The sequence below is a fragment of the Catharus ustulatus genome, chromosome 15, assembly GCF_009819885.2.
Source record: "Catharus ustulatus isolate bCatUst1 chromosome 15, bCatUst1.pri.v2, whole genome shotgun sequence".
NCBI lineage: Eukaryota > Metazoa > Chordata > Aves > Passeriformes > Turdidae > Catharus > Catharus ustulatus.
The window spans coordinates 14,493,327-14,512,886 of record NC_046235.1 but is presented as its reverse complement, the minus strand read 5'-3'; the positions used below and the strand labels follow the sequence as shown (position 1 = coordinate 14,512,886).

General features: G+C 44.2%; 1 protein-coding gene across 6 annotated transcripts in view; it reads right to left on the bottom strand.

The window, feature by feature from the left end:
• The window catches only part of SGCD (sarcoglycan delta), a 315,825-nt gene that overhangs the window by 107,633 nt on the left and 188,632 nt on the right, over positions 1-19,560 (bottom strand). For 5 of the 6 annotated variants that reach the window (XM_033073245.1, XM_033073248.1, XM_033073249.2 and 2 more), the window contains one exon: positions 18,269-18,454. In XM_033073245.1, coding sequence (XP_032929136.1) covers positions 18,269-18,454 — 186 coding nt within the window. The remainder of the gene's footprint in view (positions 1-18,268; positions 18,455-19,560) is intronic. The other variant, XM_033073250.1, reaches the window with a different exon arrangement.

Below are 19,560 nucleotides of genomic sequence, written 5' to 3'. Positions count from 1 at the left end.
GCAGTGCTGTCCACAGGCTGCCACTGCTTGTCCCCAGAGAGAGACACGGTGGGTGCTGGCAGAGGAGTAAGACAGATCGTCTCTGAACACATAAATATTATGAAAAAGTTTTCCATTAGCACCCAATAACTGCTACTTGCTTCCAGCAAATGCCACATTAGAACATCTTACTCTGCCCCTGTCAATAATGTGGCTGAGTACAAATCCTGAGCTGTTTGCTGGGTTTGTGCTGCTCTCTAGGAGGATGATTGAGAGCTCTGTATAGACTGATCAAGCAACCCATTAATATTTCACAGCTGGGCTCGGGCTGACTGGCAGCAATTATTCCACAGATTACTTTTTCATTTGAAGTGCAGCTGGTCATCCATTACTTTCTCCACGGCTTTGAAGCTCCAATAATTCCAATTATTTTTATCAACAGGAGACAGGTAAACTGGCTCTATGGAAATCTTCCTTGCCATAGGCACTGAGAGGAGACTCAGCCCACCTCCCTTACAAATCCACTTGTGAGAGCTGAGATGTTTGTGTACAGTGGCAAAACTCCCTGATTTTCCAACCTAGAACACATAGTGTATTACTGCTGTAAAAGCTTTAGCTTAAGCTGAAAGTTGGCAGTCACCAAACTCTCCTTGTGTGCTCTATTACCTTAGACAGGGCTGGACCATCAACTGGTTTCCATTAATGAAGATATTGGTCAAATCTCTTAAGTGGCATCCTTCAAAAAGAAAAGCCTTGCAGTGCCACAGTGGCCAATCTCATCCCTGAAGGTTGTTCAGTCCCATTCCCCAGCCCTGGCAGAAGCACTGGGACTGAGCTCCTGCAGAGCTGGATGTGGCTCAAGGGGCACAAGGGCAACTGTCCCACCTGGAGAGCACCTGCAGAATCCAGATACTGAGGCACAGGATGGGTCTCACCAGGCATCACAGTGGGAATTTTCTGCATTGCTCAGAGCAAAGGAAGCCTCTCAAGCTCTCCCACATTTCTTGCCAGCTCTGTGCTTGTGTACAGCACCAGAGCTCCAAACCTGCAGCAGCCTGAGCACTGGAAATTGTAGGGATAGGAAGGGTTCAGTGTAAAATTGGGAATTGGATCTAGTCTGCAAGTAAGCATTTAATCTTGGAAACATTAGCTGGATTGAACCTGACTGCTGATGAGTTATTCTCTCCTGCTTGATTGGAAGGTCACAGACATCCCTGATATTAACAGCCTGGCAGAAGTCAAGGCTGTGTGTGGATGGACTGCTCTCTCCCATTCCTCATCTGCCCAGAACTTTCTGCTCCACTTGCTCAGCAAGTGGGCACTTTGAATAATGTGGGAAAACACCACTTATGTATTCATAGGGTTCCTCTGTCTCACTGCTGCAGTACTGCCAACTTTGCTTCAGGACAGAATTTTATTCTGCACCTATTTTTCTTAATCTGAAAGTCTGTTTAAAAGGTCTGCTCTACAAAATGATAGTTCTGGTGCTCACTGCTCTGCTCTAATAGCAGCTACATTTACTTCATTTCAGTGGGAGTGAGATTGCTTCTCTGTGGCTCAGTGGGAGGGAAACTTGTGTGATTTTTTTCAAGCCATTGCTTGAGCATGTGCACTGCAGAGCTTCTCTTACATTAGGACCAGGCTAAAAGGATTAACAAAGTGAGGCTGTAGGGCTCTTCCTTCCCCCATTATCCCCACCAAGGTCTTTCTTCTCTCCAGTGCCACCCACCAGGGATGAAGTGATGGAATGTGTGTGTGAAGTGCTGCTGTCTGCATTTCTCAGCGTTCCTTTATGTTCTGCTCCCAGCACAGCTCACGCTGCACTACAAACACGGAGGCACTGAGACTTCACAGCAACAAGGAAGCCCAAAGGCAGATGCAGAGAGGAACATTTGGGATGTTCTCCTCCACAGGCAGCACTGCAGCTCCTGCCTCAAGCCTACACTGCTGACAATCCTCAGGACTGTTGTGAATCCCCCAGTGTGAGTCTGCACACTCCCACACAGCATCATGTGCAGCGATTCCTCCCAGAGCAGGGAGGCAGCAGCCATCAGCAAATCCCAGATTTTTGAGTGTGTACTGCATGCTTGTGAATGCTGGGCTGGGTTTCCCCTCTCAAGGAGCCACCTGCAAGGCTGAAAACCCAACTCTGCCCAGGGAACAGCCCCAGCTGGAAGCCAGGCTTCCTTCTGCAAGGCACAGAGATTGTCCCTGCACGGTGCATTCATCTAAAACACTTGGAAAGCACGATTAAAAGTGTCCTTATTTCAGCTCACTGAGTATGAAATACATGCATAATATCCAAGAAAGTTACCAGAAGATAATTTTACTGCTATAATAGCCCATCTTACTGAGTCCCTGAAGGCACACTCCACAATCCACCAAGCACAGGAGTATCCCAGTGGGTGTCTCTGCATTGCTGCTTTTAAAAAAGAGTAAAAAATCAGTTCTGAAAGCTACAGGGCATGTGGTCACACTCATCTCCTGCCCTTGCAGGGCCCTCCCTGGTGATGTGCAGACCCTCATGCAGCAAGTCTTGCTGAGCAGAGCTCCTGCCATCCCCAAATGCCTCCCAGAATCCCAAACACCTGGCATGTTCAGATCCCCTGGGCTCCAGGAGAGGCTTCCCAGGCATGGCCTGGGGCTGAGCTGCCAAAATCACTGTCTGGAAGGGCAAAGGCTTTGCTCTGGGAGCTGCAAATCCCCCTGTGTGCCCTGCTTTGTCTGGAGACCTGGGGCAATCAAATATTTAATGCATTGAGCGAGAGAATTCCCAGCAATTAAAGAGCTGCTGACTCATCAGATATCAAAGGGGAAGTGACACAGCAGGGAATAGAAACATTCTGGAGGAGCCAGACATCTGCAATGCACTGGGCCAGGAATTCCCATTAACAGCATCCCAACAATGTTTGCTTAAAATCCCCAGTGGGGAGCTGCATCACCAAGAGGGGAAAAACCAAAAGAAAAATGGGTATTTTGAAGTTTATGAAGAATTTGTCCTTTATTCTGCAATAAAAATGTCAGAAGATGGCAGTGTTATGGTCCTAGATGCCTGAAAGCTGAGTGTGCAGCCTGAGGAGTAATGTGGATATTTTGGAAAACATGTTTTCAGCTTTTTCTGCAAGCAAAATGTGCATGGACATATGTTTTATTGTGGGGCCAGTTCTGGTATTTCTGCCTTGCATTTTTTCCTGCATGTGCTGCTTGCTGGCCCTGAAGCAAAGCCCTGGATAAAGGAAGGTGATTGTGAGTCTGATCCAGGGACTGGATCTTCAGGTCACCTCTGATTCTTCCTGAGCAGAAGGCAGTGTGTGCAAGTGCTGAATCTATGTGCTGATAACACTCATGGAAAAGGATTAGAAGGCAAAACTCAATTCCAATAAACTAATCCATGAATTAAAAAAAGCCAAACTGAACATTAATATCCATGTGAGAAGGCTGCTGTGAGTACCCAGGTCCCATAAGTGTCTATGTGAAGAGACTTGGAATTTTCTGTGATTCACTGTCAGGAGACATTAAAAAAAATCTTTGAAATTGAGAAGTTCCTAAAGCTGAAAATGCTGAAAGGGGTTTCTACACCATAACTGCACATCCTTGCAGATAAACACGTGGCACTGCTCACTGGCCAGCAGCACAGGACTGGATTGTGATTACCAGACAGGTTTGGCACCTTCATTGCTGCAAATCCACATTTAAACATTTAAACCCAAGGAACTGCATGAGTCAGGCTTGATGCCTTACAACTGTTCCTTTGGGAAAACATCTTTGCCATCACCAAGTGTTTGCTTCTGCAAATGTCATAACCAAAGACAAATAAACTTTCTCTCTGCAGTGTCAAAAGTGTGATTGAAAAGGGCTGGCCAAAGCTGCTGTTCCACTCTGCTCCAGAATGTTCCTCTGCTTCCTCTTCCAAAAATCTGCCTGTCCTGCAAATATTCCCACAAAATTACCCACCTGTAGAGGACAACATCCTGATTTCTCTGCCTGAAGGTCACTCAAGTGAATCTGTGTCCCTCACTTGAGGTGTTCAGTTTGGCTAACCTTAAAGCAAAGTGCCCTTTAAGTGTATATCACTTTAGCCCTAAAACACTTAATCATTACCAATTTAAAGCCAAAAGGAATTTAAGTAAGTTAGACATCCTGTAATAGGCCTTTTGACTAGGGCCATTAGGAACATTTTGGTTCAGTTCAGCCATAATTTATCATCCTGAATGGAATTTACCTGAAAGGCAAGCAGTGCCTTCAGCTCTTGGAGCTATTCTCATAAAAAAGAAAAAAAAAGTAAAAGAAAAAAAAAATAAAAAAATCCATTCAGCTTTTATGATTTCCTAAATATCTTAAGGTTATGAATACCAGATAGCTTCCAGCTAGGCATTTACTGTGTCTGTAATAGCCAAAACCTATCCAAAATCTCCTGAGGCTAAATACTGAGGAGAGAGAGAAAAAAAGTAATCATTTTCTATTCCAGTGCCTGGTAGGAGAAACCTGCTGAAAGAAGGTTAAAGCAGTGTGGAGTGGTTTACCTCACCAGTTAATTATCACAGCTTGGGCAGCTCCTCACCCAACAGGGCACCCAGAAAAGCAGCAGAGCTACCCTGGAACTCTGCAGAGCATCCCCCGACCCCAAAGCACTCCTGGAGAGCAACAGTAAATTAAGAAACGGGCACAGCTTAGCTATTAAACAGCAACAGGGCCATAAAATAAGACATTTCAGCAACTATATGTGATTTTTAGGCTGGTGTCAACTTCCAGTGATGCTCCAGTTATTTTGTGGAATAGAAAGTCTGACAGCCTCTATAAACATGGCTCATTTTTATATGGGAAATGTATAAAAATGCTGATGCATTATACTGTTGTATATAAACATGAAAAATAGCAAAGGTAAGCCAGAAAAGGTTTAAGTCCTTCAAAATTTAATAGAAAAAATATCCAACCATCTTTCTGAGTGATTACAGAAAATTACATCCCTATCAAAGAACTGTGAAAGATAACAGAAAGCTGCTGGGATGGACATGTTCTCTGCTTAATTTAGTAGATATTGAATGTCATTTCTACTGAACTGTAGTCACTCCATTATTCTTAAGTTTTAAAGATTTTTTTCCTATATAGACAAGTATGGAAAGGAGATGAAATACCTGAAATACTCCTCCAGATACCAGAATATAAAATAACATATTCTCACCTTACACTTCTATTACTGACATGTATTGCTTCTCCCTCCTACCCACAATTAAAAAAATAAGCATGGCACCAGATTTTTTTAACACAAGGCATGGACCATCCTCTCAGTTCAACTGCAGAAATCTGGGTACAGCTGGGCTGGCAGCCTCAGCACAGGAAAAAGATTGTACTGAACTGAGAGCTCCATTCCTTTGATTATAACAAGATGATGCTGAGTGCCTGACTTGGCATGGCTGTGAATGACTTTTAGTGGAACTAAGGTCCAGAAAGATGGGAACTTATTAAAAAGAAATACATCAGAGTAAGGGAATATGCATGCCCTGAGACTACCACTGACTGCAGGTTTAAAAAATATTTAATTTACTCACTAAAACTCAATGGAGACACCTCTGATGGACTCCTCATCCACTGAATAAAAATGGAGGGGGAGGAAAACAGTGTTTGAGCCTTCAGTAATGAAGACAACATCACATCCATCAAGGTCACCTGTCCCTCATCCCCATGGCACACACACAACAACTGGATACTGCCACACGCCTGCAGAAAGTGCAGGGGACAGCTCTGCTTGCACTTCCCATCCCTTGAAAGGATTTTCACAGGGAGCTGGCAGCTTTGGTAAGCAATTAGTGTCTATTACTAAGACACTTTGCCGGGTTTCTAGAAGGCAGAAGGAGCCACGCTGGGAGATCTGCTTTCTGCCCTAAATATAGCAGCTCAAGAAATGAAAGGCGAGTGCCAGATTTCAGTGGGATTTCCCAGGGTGAAATGCAGTGCACACATGGCTCATTAGAGACCTTTAAAACAGAATCAAGAGCTACAGATTGCACCAGTGTATTCCCTTCCCAGTGCTGCTGCTGAAAACATTTTGGATGGATGGTGGTCATTTCCCCACCGTGGATCTCATCATCTCTCCACGCTGGCTCTCAGTGAGCGCTTCAGCCAGAGCCTCCAACACGAGCATCAGGGAAATTGTGATGAGCAGAGAGTTCAGCCATTTAACTCCACATTTCTTACTGCATGGATTCGTTTCAAGAACAGGAAAACATGCAGTGAGGAAAAGGAAAGAGAAATGAGCACAACTGATTAGTTTACTCTCATTTACAGGGGTGTAATTGTCCACCACTTCCAGGTTCCTATGCCATATTTCCAAAACTGCAAGCCTGTTTCTGCAAGAATTCAGAGCATGAATTTCTATTTTTTCCCAGCTATTTCTGCCTGTAGAGCTCTCTTGGGTCCTCGTATGTGTTCTGTACTGCATAAATCCTCACAGTATCTATGTATTTGTTTTAAACTGACAAACTTTGCAGGTGAGTGAAACCCATTTAGCATGTCACCCTGCAGATTATTACCAACCCAGAGCAATAGTGTCTTTTGTTGCCTGTGAGGGAGAAAAAATTATTCCAAAAAACCTCCAAACCAGGACAGACTCTTCCTTGCAATTGCCCAGATACTGTCCATATTTCAAAGTTGAAATCCCTGTCCTTTGCAGTTGCCTTCTGGAGCTCTATTCTGCCAGTCTGTTCTTCTCTCTCTTGTAACTTTGCAACCCCAAATTGATGCCACCCATTTATATCCCTGTAAGAGGAGAACTGAGCCATGCACCAACTGACTGGCCACTCCATGATTTTTAGCATAATTTACAGGTAAAACTGGAATTAACTTCCTTTCCCCCCCAGGTTCTGACCCCACCAACAGCACAGATTTCTGCCCTCACGTTTGAAAGCTGTTCCCCTGTGCAGATTGCTCCTGCAGGGAAATCTCTCAATGCCATTTTGGTGAGTGCAAATTTGTTATGGGAGGATGGAAAGTGCCCCTGTGGGAAGAGAGCCAAGGATGCCCCAGCTCCTGAATGGCAAGAACAGCAGGGTCTTCACTGGCCTCAGCCTTCCTGCACAGAGAACTGTTATTTTAGCCCTGACTATGTAAAAGCTCCTCATTCTCTGCTCAATATAAAAAGGACTGACAAGGCAAACTGTTCTGCACAAAAGAAAGGTGTAATGGCAGTAAATGTAGCTCCACTGGGAAGAAGAAAAGAATTACACACATCATCTTCCTAACATCCAGCCTGCTTCTTGGGCAATGCACAAGGCTGAATCCTTTATCATACTAACAAAGACAAATATCTTTGGTCAATAAGAAACTTCAAATAGAGATGAAATTTGCCTTTCAATCTGTACCTGCTGGTGAAGTGAATTGTTCTCCCTTTTAGACAAAGCAGTTTCCTGTAAACCCACCCAGTGTTTCCACAACGCAGCCATCGGCTGCTCAGGCTGAATTTCCTCCCCTTCACAAGGCTCAAGGCTTTGCTGCAAGCCTTCCATCAGTCTCTGTTGATGATATCTCCCTGTAAATAAGTGCTTGATTCAGAAGTGGATTGTGTGCACAAATATTTAACTAGCAGGAATTCCCTGTCTACTATAGAGAGAAAATAAAGGCATTTGATAAAAGGCATTTGATTTTCTCATTTCCTAGAAAAAAATTATCAAATGTCTTGTTTTGAAAGATTAATATTTGTTGTCAGAAACAATACCACCCTGTTAAAAAATCTGAATTCAAATCAGCACCTACACATGTCTATATGACTTGCACCTACACGAAATACAAGTACTTCAGGACTCTGCATGAAGAATTAAAACATTTTCTTTCTTATCCTTAAAATGAAGAGGTGCACTTTTCTAAGCATTTTTGCTTGCTAAGAAGTTAACAGGGTCAGGTCACAAATGTTTTCATGGGTTTATCTGCAGCTGCAACTTCAAAAAAATGACAAACAACGATGCTACCATTTCTGACAATTCACCCATAACCATCTCAGAGGCCACTCTAAACGATTTCAGTCCATCTAGAGATTTTATGTGTTTCAGTGTAAATCAAAGAGAACCTTAGGGATAATAAAGAGCAGAAATCAGATGCACATTCCTGCTGACTTGTGTGATACCAGGTGTTAATGAGCAAGGTGAGAACACAGCAAAGCAGAACACTCTCACGTTTCTCAACTTTGGTATCTTCAGTGGAAAGAATAAACAGCAGAAAATGGCCAGGTCTGCTGCTACAACATGCAAACTTTATTTATGTCATGCCTGTTTTCAGATCCACAACACAAGGAGGGATTTAAGAGCACCAAAGGCTGCAAGCAGAGACACCACTGCCAGAAGCTGCAGGGAAATGCTGATTGCTGTAATTAGGCAGAATTTGTGTGATGGAAGTGCTGCTTGAGTGGAGGTGGTGGCTTTATCATGAGTGACATGCTCCTCTCCCCAGACATGGGACCCCAGAGCCCCCAGTACCCCTGACCTGGCATCACATCCCTGTGCAGGGCAGGGCTGGCTCCTGTGCCAGGGATGGGTGGTTTATGAAATGCCACCCCTGCTCTAGGGACACAATCCCTGTGCCAGGATGACCAGGGAATGGAGTTTTCATGACAAGGATACACTTTTTGCAGCATCAAAAGCTAAGGCACACACATGTGGAGATGCAGGGAAATGTCCAAGATGTTCCAAACCCCAAAAGTTCTCCTGCTGATTAGCTCTGCACACCTCCAACTGAGAAAACCCCTCTCCTGTGTTTCACAGGACACACTGAGCCAAATAGGTTTAGCCAATAATAAGCAAAATACCCATGGAAGTCAAAACACCCTGTAGAAAACCAGAAACCCCCTGGAGCACTTAGGCAAAGGAAGTGCACTTGCACCCCTGCATCTGTGTCTGTCAGCACAGCAGCTCAGGAATATGGGATTTCTCATAAGCACACCACAAACCAGCCTTTGCTGTAATGAAACTTTAATTTTAGCTGGTTAACCCACCCTGAAGAATCATTTGTGAAGACCCTCAATCACCTTAATCATCCAAGGATAAAATAATTTTCAGGGACCCTATGTGTGGGAGGGAACTTTTCAGGTTTGAGGGTGTTTTTTTTTTTTTCCTTTTCTTGTGGTGGGATGGAGACTCAAAGCACTTCAATTAGAAGCAATTACTGGAGATGCAGAGGCTTCTCTGAGGTTAAGCTGCCCTTCATTTTCCCAAGAGAAGCCTTTAATTAAACGCAAATAATCACAGATTTCATATAGTGAATCGCCATAATTTCCCTGTTAGTTACTGGATCTCATTTAAAGAGGAAAGAGGTGGGCAGCAGCACTGGGTGGACACCAAGTAATGAGAACTCAAGAGGTTAAGGCTGAATTACCTGTGTGAATCTATTCCTCTTCTCTAAGTCTGGCTGCAGCCACATCATTTCAGTGCTAACAGGCTGTCCTTCATGCAAGTGCACTGGAGTCAGTCCCTCAGAAACAGCCTAAATACAAATAATTACCTCAGTCCATCTTGCTGCTGGCCATGGCAGCAGAGGCAGGACGGGTTAAGGGGAAGATGCAATTGAAGTGGAAATGGCCAGAGCTAAAACCCAAGCTATGATGAATTCAAGTGATATATTCCAGCTCATCTCCACTGCAGAGCTCTGGAAGAGCAGGCACAGGAAATGGCAGCACGTATTTTAAATGCATCTATCAAATGAGGCATGGGAGTGGAGAGAGCTAATACAGGGATAATATTTCCCCCCCTGCAGGAGGGGAGAGACAGACTCTGCACAGCACAGGGCTGCAGCTCTGGTCTCAAACCCCTCAGTCATCACAGCAGAAGACACTTGCAGAAGGTAAATAAAGTAACTGTGGGAAGAACAGGGCACTTCTCTTTTACTTTTTGTTTAACCAAACATGAGCTCACCCCACTGAACAGGCAGAACCCAGCTTCCCCCAAAGCACAGGAAGATTTCTGCTCCTCAGTATTGCACACTTTCCTCAGCCATCTACAGTTCCAAAGAAAGCCACCTCCCTTCCCTTTCCACACATTATGCTCCAACAGCAGGGGCTCAGAATGCCAAGGAACGTTTTTTGAAAAGCTGATGGCTTTGCAGTTCCAGGACAAGAGGAAGGAGGCACGGGGGCTACTCCAGGCAGCACCTCAGCCTGAAGGCAACCATGCAGAACAGGGGCTTCAGAGGAATTGTGGTTTTGTTCCAGCAGTGGCTGCTGGGTTTTGAAAGCCTGGGAGACCATTGCTCTCTGCTGTGCAGAGAGTTCAGGAGGGATGTTGGGAAGCTTAGAAAGAAAAAAAAGAGCTCAAGGAGTAAGAGAAGCAGCAGCAGCAAACTGACTCTGGCTCAGCATGGCACATCATTTCTGTGTGGATTCCCAAATTAAATCATTTCTCCTCCTGCACTGTGAGAATATGGGGAAGATCAGGTTGTAAGCTATTCAGAGGACTAACTGATTATCCACATTTTAGCAGCGAGCTTGTTTTTGTTCTTTTGCACATTTATAATAATACCTTTTATATGTTCTCTAAGAGACAAATCTCTCTCTGCTTCAGAACTGCTGGTCTGAAGATCTTTTGTTGGCACTGAGATGAATGCTAATATGAAATATCTTATTTCTTCAGATGAAAGAGAAGCTGAGAACAATCTCCTCTGGAGGGAGGTGGCAGGAGGGAGGATCTGGGATCAAGAGTTTCTGACTCATCCCCTGCACAGCCCACCCATGCCCTCCCTGCTGCTCCATCTCACACTGAGCAGCTCCTCCTGGGCTGTTAACCCTTCCCACCCTGCTCCCCCCACCACAGCAGGGACTGGGGCACAGCAGACAGGGCCCTCTCTGCTCACAGGCAGAAATGCCTGGAAATGAAGGGTTATTCCAGAAACCAAATTATCAACCTCTCATTGCAGCCCACCCAAATCCCTGCCACTCCCCTCCCTTCCCCATCTATTTGTATCCCTCTGTTCCTGGAGACATCAAACAAAGCCATGATGTATTTTTAATGCAATCAGGTATTTTCCTGATGTGGATATACACCAGACCAGTTATTGAGTCTCAGCATGGCCATACAGCAGGTTTGGCAGATGATGGTTTGCCTGCACACGTGCACTGAACTGCAGGTGTGAGGGGATGGGTATTGCTGAGTTTCCTCCAAATCAGAAGTACTGATAGCCAAGGGATGTGTCCTGGAGTATCTGGATGTCAGGGCTAAATTCTCTGGTGTTCAGTAGGAAAACAGCACCAATAAAAAAGTTTCCCTGCTGTAGGGGACATTTATAACATCTTTCACTCCTGGTGAGTAGTAAGTGCAGAATTTATGTAGCAGCTTCTTTCACAGCAGATACAGCAATAAATAAGACTTCTTTGTTCTGCCTCTGAAAAATGCTAAACTAAATATGTTAGAGATAACTAAATATGTTAGTAACTAAATATGTTAGAGATATTTGTTTCTCCTGCATGCATAGCTCTGTTCAGGTAACTTGAGTATGAACAGTGGCTCAGAAACATCTGAGAACTGAGAGCTGGAATCCTGTCCATCAAGATGGAAGCACAGTCACATAAAGCTCAGCTCCTTGTGAAACCCAGCACAAAATATTTGAGGGGAAAGGGCTATCTGCCACACTAATACTCTGTATAACATAGACTGCCTTGAGCAGTTGTCAAAGAAAAGCCCAGAGTTACCTAAGTGATTGCAGTGCAGCACATGCAGTTTGGGTTCATGGTACAAGTACAAGACTTACTATTTCACTATTCCTTCTGCTCCCACAGCATAATCTGTCAGCATATCCAATGCCATGGCAGGCCTCTAAAAACTCCTTTTTCTCCCACAGCATAATCTGTCAGCATATCCAATGCCTCTAAAAACTCAATGGTTCAGCAGAGAGTAGAGACAGAGTGGTAAAAATATGGGGACCTTTCCTCACTTTTCAGTAACAAGGATGAAGAAAGCCTTATGTGCTTGTACTGGCAGAGAAAATGTGGTTATTGGGATAATAAAAATGAAATATTATGAGAAAATGATGTTTCAAAGGTGTAACACTAGAAGAAACGGATGCACTTTAACTCAACAAGTCACCACTACCAAATCCTTGATGCCCTGGAGGATGCAGCAATGAAGGGGTCAAACTTTCAATAGCTTCACACAATATCCTATTTAAACTGACTGTATTATTCTAAACTCCAAATGAGTGAAGGCAAAAAGTGCTATATGTATCTTTAAAAAAGATAAGTAATCCCAGTTGTTTTTCCTGCAGAATGAGAAACCCTCCAGGAATGAAATTCAGATCTCTAAGAAAGAGTAAAAGAAAAGCATAGCACATTTTATCCTCAACCTAGAGGAAAGAAATTAGAAGTTACTGTAAAGAAAACTGCAAATAAAAAGCATTACAGTGAAGAGCTTGATCCACTGATGTCAGTGCCAAGATTCTTGCTAAATTCCAGCCAGGAAGGATTTCACCCACAGGAACTTCTTCACTTAATAGTACAATCACTCACAGCACTGCTGGTGTTGTCAGGCCACTACAAGATTAACATCTTTATATCAGAAGATGTAGTCCATGTGAATGAGGAAAGGAGGGAAACACACAAAGCTCTTGGGTTGTGCAGGCAGTCTCAGAACAATTACTTGTTCTACAGAAAGAACAACATGAATTAGGAGGGAAAATGCACAATTTTGTAATGTGTGTGTGTGCAAGGGGGAGAGGGAGAGAAAAAAAAACCAACTTCACTCTCTCCTTAATAAGGATATAGTAATATTAATTCTAACTCCAGCCAATTTCAGCTGACTGATTACAAGTGCACACAAAGTAGTGAAAAGCTGATCAGAGTTCCTTCCCATGTTGGCCTTACCATTGCACCTAAAAGAGACCCCAGAGAAATCATAACAAGGCAACATAAACAGCACAGTCATTTTCTTCTGAGCCAATCTCTGATTTAACAAAAAAAAATTAGAACAAAGTCTATTCCTTTAAATCATTAATAGAGGAATCCTGCCAGCTAGGGCAATGAGCTTTCCTAACTCTAATCCATCTTTACTGCTGTGTTATTACCCCACTGTTTTCCTGTAATTGAAATGTGGCAGGTAGTTTACACACAAGAGGGAGTAATTGTATTGGAAATAACTGTTCATAACCAAATTTTTAAAGTTCATTTTTCCTAGCAACTTTTAATAAAAAAAGCAAGATAATAATGATATTTAGCATTTGTGCCATCCACAGCAGCATTTTGTCTCTCTAGATTGCCAACATTTCATCCAACATTGCTAAAATAGACCCCTTCAGCTATGAATGCAGCCTGAGGCAAAAAAGGGGGAAAAAACTGAACAATTGAAGTAATTTGTTCCTGTTCAATTAAAACAATAAAATATGGCTGAACTTCATGAAAGGGTGCAAAAACCTTGAGTGGTTATGGAAGGAGAACCCAGAGGTGGCACGTGGTGAGATCAGGGAGCCCAGGCTGAGCCTGACTGGGCCAGGAGGGGAAGATCCCCCTCTGCAGCCCCTGGAAGGTGGGAGGAGGGGGTCACTGCCTGCCCTCCCCACACTGCATCCCCTGGAGTGCACACACAGATGGCACAAGCACGGGCTGGAAGCAGCACATGCAGTTACAGGATCATTTCAGTCAGAAAAGACCTCTGAGATCACTGAGCCCAACCACCAACCCAGCACTGCCAGGTCCACCCTAAGCCCTGTCCCTAAGTACCACAGCTGCACAGTTGAAAATGTCTCCAGGATGGTGCTCTCCCAGGCTGGAGGAACATGTCAAGTTTGGCTCATGGGGCCACTCCTCAATACCAAATTGAAGAATATTTTATTTACAAAACTAATCTGAAGCCATTACTTTGGATGATTCTTAGAAGACAGCTCTCCAGAAATCAGCCTTGCAGACTGATTGGGGAAAAAATATTTTTATTTTCTATTTATTACAGCTTAAAGTCTAGTAGAATCTCCCAGTATATAAGACTATATATGCAAACAGTTCCTGTCCCAAAAAATACAATCCATAACAAGCAAACAGGAGCTGTGGATAGAAACACTGGGGCAGAGCAAAGGAAATCAAAAGATCCTACATGGTTTGATGGGCAGACAAGCAGGTGGGTGTTTGACATTTAAATGCAGCCACAACAGGACACAGTCTTCATCTCTCCTGGTTAAAGCTCTGCCTGCTGCCTAACAGACTCTAAAGGGGTACTAATGGATAGTGCTTCAGACTCCTAACACCATTTAAAATAGCAGGCATTGTGTGCTGCCCTTGTGGAAAGAGGTCAGTGCACTGTCATTGCCCATTAGCAGAGCTTTCTAGCTTTGGACTGCTTAAAGCAAGGATATTGCTTTGCTGTGTTTATGTAAGCACATCTTTTCTTGTAATATTCACAAACTAATGCAAACAGGAAGCTTTTGAAAAAAATGTTTTAAGCTCGGTAGTAATAGGTGAAATAGAGATCCCCAGCACATCAAATAAAATATGCAAGTGCTGATATGCACAGCCACGAGCAGGGCTGCTGCTAAAGAGCTGCATCACTGCCTGCTAATGCAGGTGGACCAGAAAGAGGGAGGCTGCTCAGAGCTCTCATTCCAGCTTTATAATTAAGCTGGGACCTACAAAACCATGCAGGGGCTGTGCCCACCTCAGCCAAGCTCTGTGCAGCCAAGGTCGAGCCTGCCACAGCTGGAGGTTTGGACACCACAGCTGGAGGTTGAGATTGCCACAGCTGGACATTATGACCACCACAGCTGGAGGTTGAGATTGCCACAGCTGGACATTATGACCACCACAGCTGGAGGTTTGGACACCACAGCTGGAGGTTGAGATTGCCACAGCTGGACATTATGACCACCACAGCTGGAGGTTGAGATTGCCACAGCTGGACATTATGACCACCACAGCTGGAGGCTGAGCCCTCTGCCACACTGATGTGACTGCAGGATGCAGCTGTGGCCTGGGTGGGACCTGCAGACTGAATGGCTCATTCACATACACCCCACAGGCATTAACATCACTTCCCCAAACCCAGTATGTGCAAACCACAGACTTCCTACCAGGCCTGTCTGAGATCTGAATGAAGCAGGGCACTCTGTGTCTATATATCATCAGAAAGGTGAGTGCTGGATGGTGGTTTCTACCTCAATTAGGTTAGGGTACTTTTGGGTTTCAACAAAATTGGTGGCTTAGGTCCAGATTCATTCCATGGTTTGGCTTAAAAATCCAAGCAAGTTTAGAGGCAGCAGCCTGCCCATAACTTCTGCAGCCCCAGAGCAGCTCAGCCTGATGTAAATGAGCACAGCAAATGGACCTGACTGTGGGAACCAGCTGTGGGACAGGCACATGACATTTGAGGTCCCCTCTAGGCCTGTTTTTCATGCAGCCTGTGCTGAATAAAGGCATCTAAAACAAACTGAGTATCAAACAGTACATGAAAAATGAATGATTGTGCCAGAGGACAGAGCAGACAGTGACCAGCTGTCCCCACACAGGTGTGACACTGCTTTGACAGCCCTGTGTAAGAGGCCAATAGCCAGACATACATTTGTTTAAGCCTCAAACATTAAAATAAAAGCAAAACCTAGAATAAATCAGTGATGTTTGCTTGTTAAAAGCCACTGATTGGAAGCTTATGGCTTGATTTCACAGGAGCTGTCTCCTGGAGCATAAGGCAGGAGGGCAGGCAGGGGGCAGAGAAAGGGAGGTCAGGGCTGGACAAGGAGCTGGAGTGGATGGATGCTGCTACAGCAAACATGAGGAGGTGCTTTTGTATCCTGAGATTGTCCTGCTTCATCTCCTTCCCCATCTCCACTCACCACTCCCCACTACCAGCATTTAAAACACCCCTGAGTTTTCCTGAGCAGGTTTGCTGTGCTCATTAAAATACTGTGAGCACTTATTGGCTATAATGAGCATCATTAAATTCTGGTAAGCGCCAGGATTGTTCTGTGGAGTTGAACAGACTCAGGTTCTGGAAGGAGAGCTCAGGGGTGGGAAGATGCTAGAAATACTACATTTTCCAGAAGAACAGAAATACAAACCTTCCTCTCCTTTCTGCTCAGCAAGCACTGGGGTAATTCAGACCTGTTCAGCAGCAGCTATTTCTTCCTGACTACTCAGATCACTCCTGTGCCCCACAAGGACTCTCAGCTCCTCTTATCAGAACAGAACAAATTAAAGATTTTCCCATATTTGCATCTGCTCATTTGATAATTTTCCTACATTTGTTATTTAGAGATAAAAGTCTGGCTCTAAAAACTCACTTAGCCAAGTGGTTTTCTCAGCCTCAGGGAATGGTGCAGGAGGGATTGCAGAGCAGGATCCAAAGCAGCTGGCGAGGCTGCAGCAGCAGCAGGAGATCAGGAGATGAATGGGTGCATACTGGGGCAAGACTCACATTTTCCATGCCCAGTTCTTGTGTTTATTTCCAACTGGCTGTGCCAGAAACACTCACCCTGACTAGTGTGGCCATGCCTACAACCATAAAGCTGCTCCCACTGCAGGACTCAGTAGCACCACCTGTGTTTTTATCACCAAATGCTGTTCATCATCCACTAGCATTAGTAGATATGAATTAACTAAGCCATACACAAATATACTTTACCCTGGAATAATCCCCAGTAATCCAAGGGCAAGTAAGGAAACAGAATCAGACAAGAAATTGAAGATCAGTGCATGCCCCCAAAGGCAAGTCTGTAGTGGGGGGACAGAGCTGCTGGGAAAGGGAGGTTTCTGCACACATCCCTAGGAGATGGCACTTCAGCACCTGCAAAATGCAGTGCATCATGAGAGGGCAGGGATGGGAAAGAGCACAGATTCTCACCTGACTTCCCAAGCAGTCTGCAGAGAGCTGACTGAATACCACCAATTAGCAAAAATGCATGGGACTGAAGTTATGTTATTGGAAAGAAATAAAGCTGTATTCCTGGAAAGTGATCACTTGAAATGCTTTTATTTTGTTCTCAGGTTGATACCCACCCCACTGCCTGCATGATGAATGATCAACTCCATTACCTCAGAGATCCCTATTTCTCAGCCATTAAACTACAGACCATACTTCAGCATGAAATGGGTATCAAAATGGCATCAATTTCACAAGATTAAACAACTGGTCTGGCTAAGCATTAATTGCTCCACTTTGGCCACTCTTTGCCTGCTCACAGGAGCTTTTTGTGGATTACTTTATAATTGCTTGCTCCCTATGCACACATGCACTGCAATCTTCTGCACACCTTGACAGCAACCTGGTTAGAGAAAATGAACACTGCACATTCCCCTGACACAGCATTTTATCTGCTGGGTACAGGAAGCCAGAGATTGTTTATTCAACTTCTCATGGCCCATTAATAACATAATGTTGGCCACAGCTGTTTGGGACTGCACAAGACAGAAAGCAGAGAAAGAAACGTCAAAAAGACTTCAAACACACTGCTCATATCAGAGCCTGGCTGGGAAGGCCCTTGGAAGTTGTCTATGGAAGTGCAGCTTTACAGATCCCTCAGGAAGAAAAACCAGGATTAAAGCCTCAGACTTGGCTTCTCCTGAAGACTCAAACAATCTTAAAATGAATAATATTATGTAAACAAGGTGGCAATGACTACATTGAAGAAGAGGTGACTGATAACTTCATTGTCACTTTGCCTGGCCAAATTTTCTAGTGAAAACCAGGGAACTGCCATATATAAAGGCTCACAAGCCCTGGAAGTGAAAAGCTAACCCTGGCCAGAGGGTCTCTGCAGCAGGGGAGAGCTGCTCCAGGACTGATGTGCACCAAGCACAGCAATACAGGGATAAGGACATGCTCCACCTAACTACCACAGCCAGGGTAAACCCTGTAAATTTTGTTTTATTTCATGAAGCCTCCAGAACTACATCATTACAGAACAACATTAATTTCCCAAAGAAAAAAATCAAATCAAGAATCTTGTCTTCCTGGTCATGGAGAAAAGCAGAACAAGTCTAAGAGAAAGGCTCAAACTCATTCCACATCCAAGTTCAAAATAACAAATTTCATTAATTTTAAAACACTTATGTAATTGAAAATTGGGGATGGGTGGTACATACTGTTTACATAAATACAGGTATATATATATATATATACACAGCAGATAAGAGGAACGTGAGTTGCAATGCTGAGCTGATTCCTCAGCTTGGCAATACCCAGCAGAAAGAGAGGATCATTGTGTAAATGTGTTCCTCTCTATAAAAGGACTGTCCATGGCAATGAAACACCCCTCATTGAAGCTGTATCTGAATTCATGCTCAGAGGAAAGACCAGCACCCTCCCTCATCTTCCCCAGACCTTCCAGGGTAACCCCTACTTACAATTGTGAAGTTCATAACCTTCAGAATCCAGATGGTCATAGCAAGGTTCACCAGGATTAAAATCATTAGGAGCAGCACAAAGAAATAGAGGCACCTCTTCCTCCAGCCATAAATCCCCACTTTGTATACCTGGGGTCCTTCCGAGGTCTGCATGGTGCTCCGGTGCGGGTACTGTTCCTGAGGCATCTGAAATGATCACAAAGAGACAACCACGTGTATTCAGGGGCAGGAGAATAAAAAAGCTGCTTCTGTCTGTGCCTCTTGGAGGGTTTGGGCTTTTTTCAGAGTTTACCAGCTCTTTGGATACCTTGGTTATTTTTCCTTCTGCTTGTAGCGCGCGCAGTAATGGACCAAAAGGGAATCTGATGAGTTAAATGTGTATAAATGGACTTATAAATACACTAAAGCATGCTGTGTAAAGGTATCCTATGGAAATCACTCTGGAGTGACTCTGTTCACTGCCCCAGGTTTTGCAAGGCAGGCACTCCAGGGCCTCTAAGGATCCTGAGGGGAAAATTTTGCATGCGTTTGGTAAAAGCAGTGAGTTCAGCAGTTTGTTTGGAAGATGCAATATGACTTCTCAGAGGTTTCATTAAAAAAAAAAAATCATCACAAGTAAAATCATTCTTTCCAACCAAAGACAAAAAAGGCAAAGGGGAAATTTTTTGCCTTTCCCCTTCCTACACCCCAATCCTGCCTAAAAAAGTAAAGCAGAAGCAAGAGTCTCCAGCTGCCACATCCCTAAAAAATTATCCCTAAGTAAGTGTGCTGGGTGGGTGAGAGCATGCTTGGACAGGAGGAAGGAAAGGAAGGAAAGGAAGGAAAGGAAAGGAAAGGAAAGGAAAGGAAAGGAAAGGAAAGGAAAGGAAAGGAAAGGAAAGGAAAGGAAAGGAAAGGAAAGGAAAGGAAAGGAAAGGAAAGGAAAGGAAAGGAAAGGAAAGGAAAGGAAAGGAAAGGAAAGGAAAGGAAAGGAAAGGAAAGGAAAGGAAAGGAAAGGAAAGGAAAGGAAAGGAAAGGAAAGGAAAGGAAAGGAAAGGAAAGGAAAGGAAAGGAAAGGAAAGGAAAGGAAAGGAAAGGAAAGGAAAGGAAAGGAAGGAAAGGAAGGAAAGGAAGGAAAGGAAGGAAAGGAAGGAAAGGAAGGAAAAGAAGGAAAAGAAGGAAAAGAAGGAAGGAAGGGAGGAAGGAAGGGGAGGAAGGGGAGGAAGGAGAGGAAGGGGAGGAAGGAGAGGAAGGGGAGGAAGGAGAGGAAGGAGAGGAAGGAGAGGAAGGAGAGGAAGGAGAGGAAGGAGAGG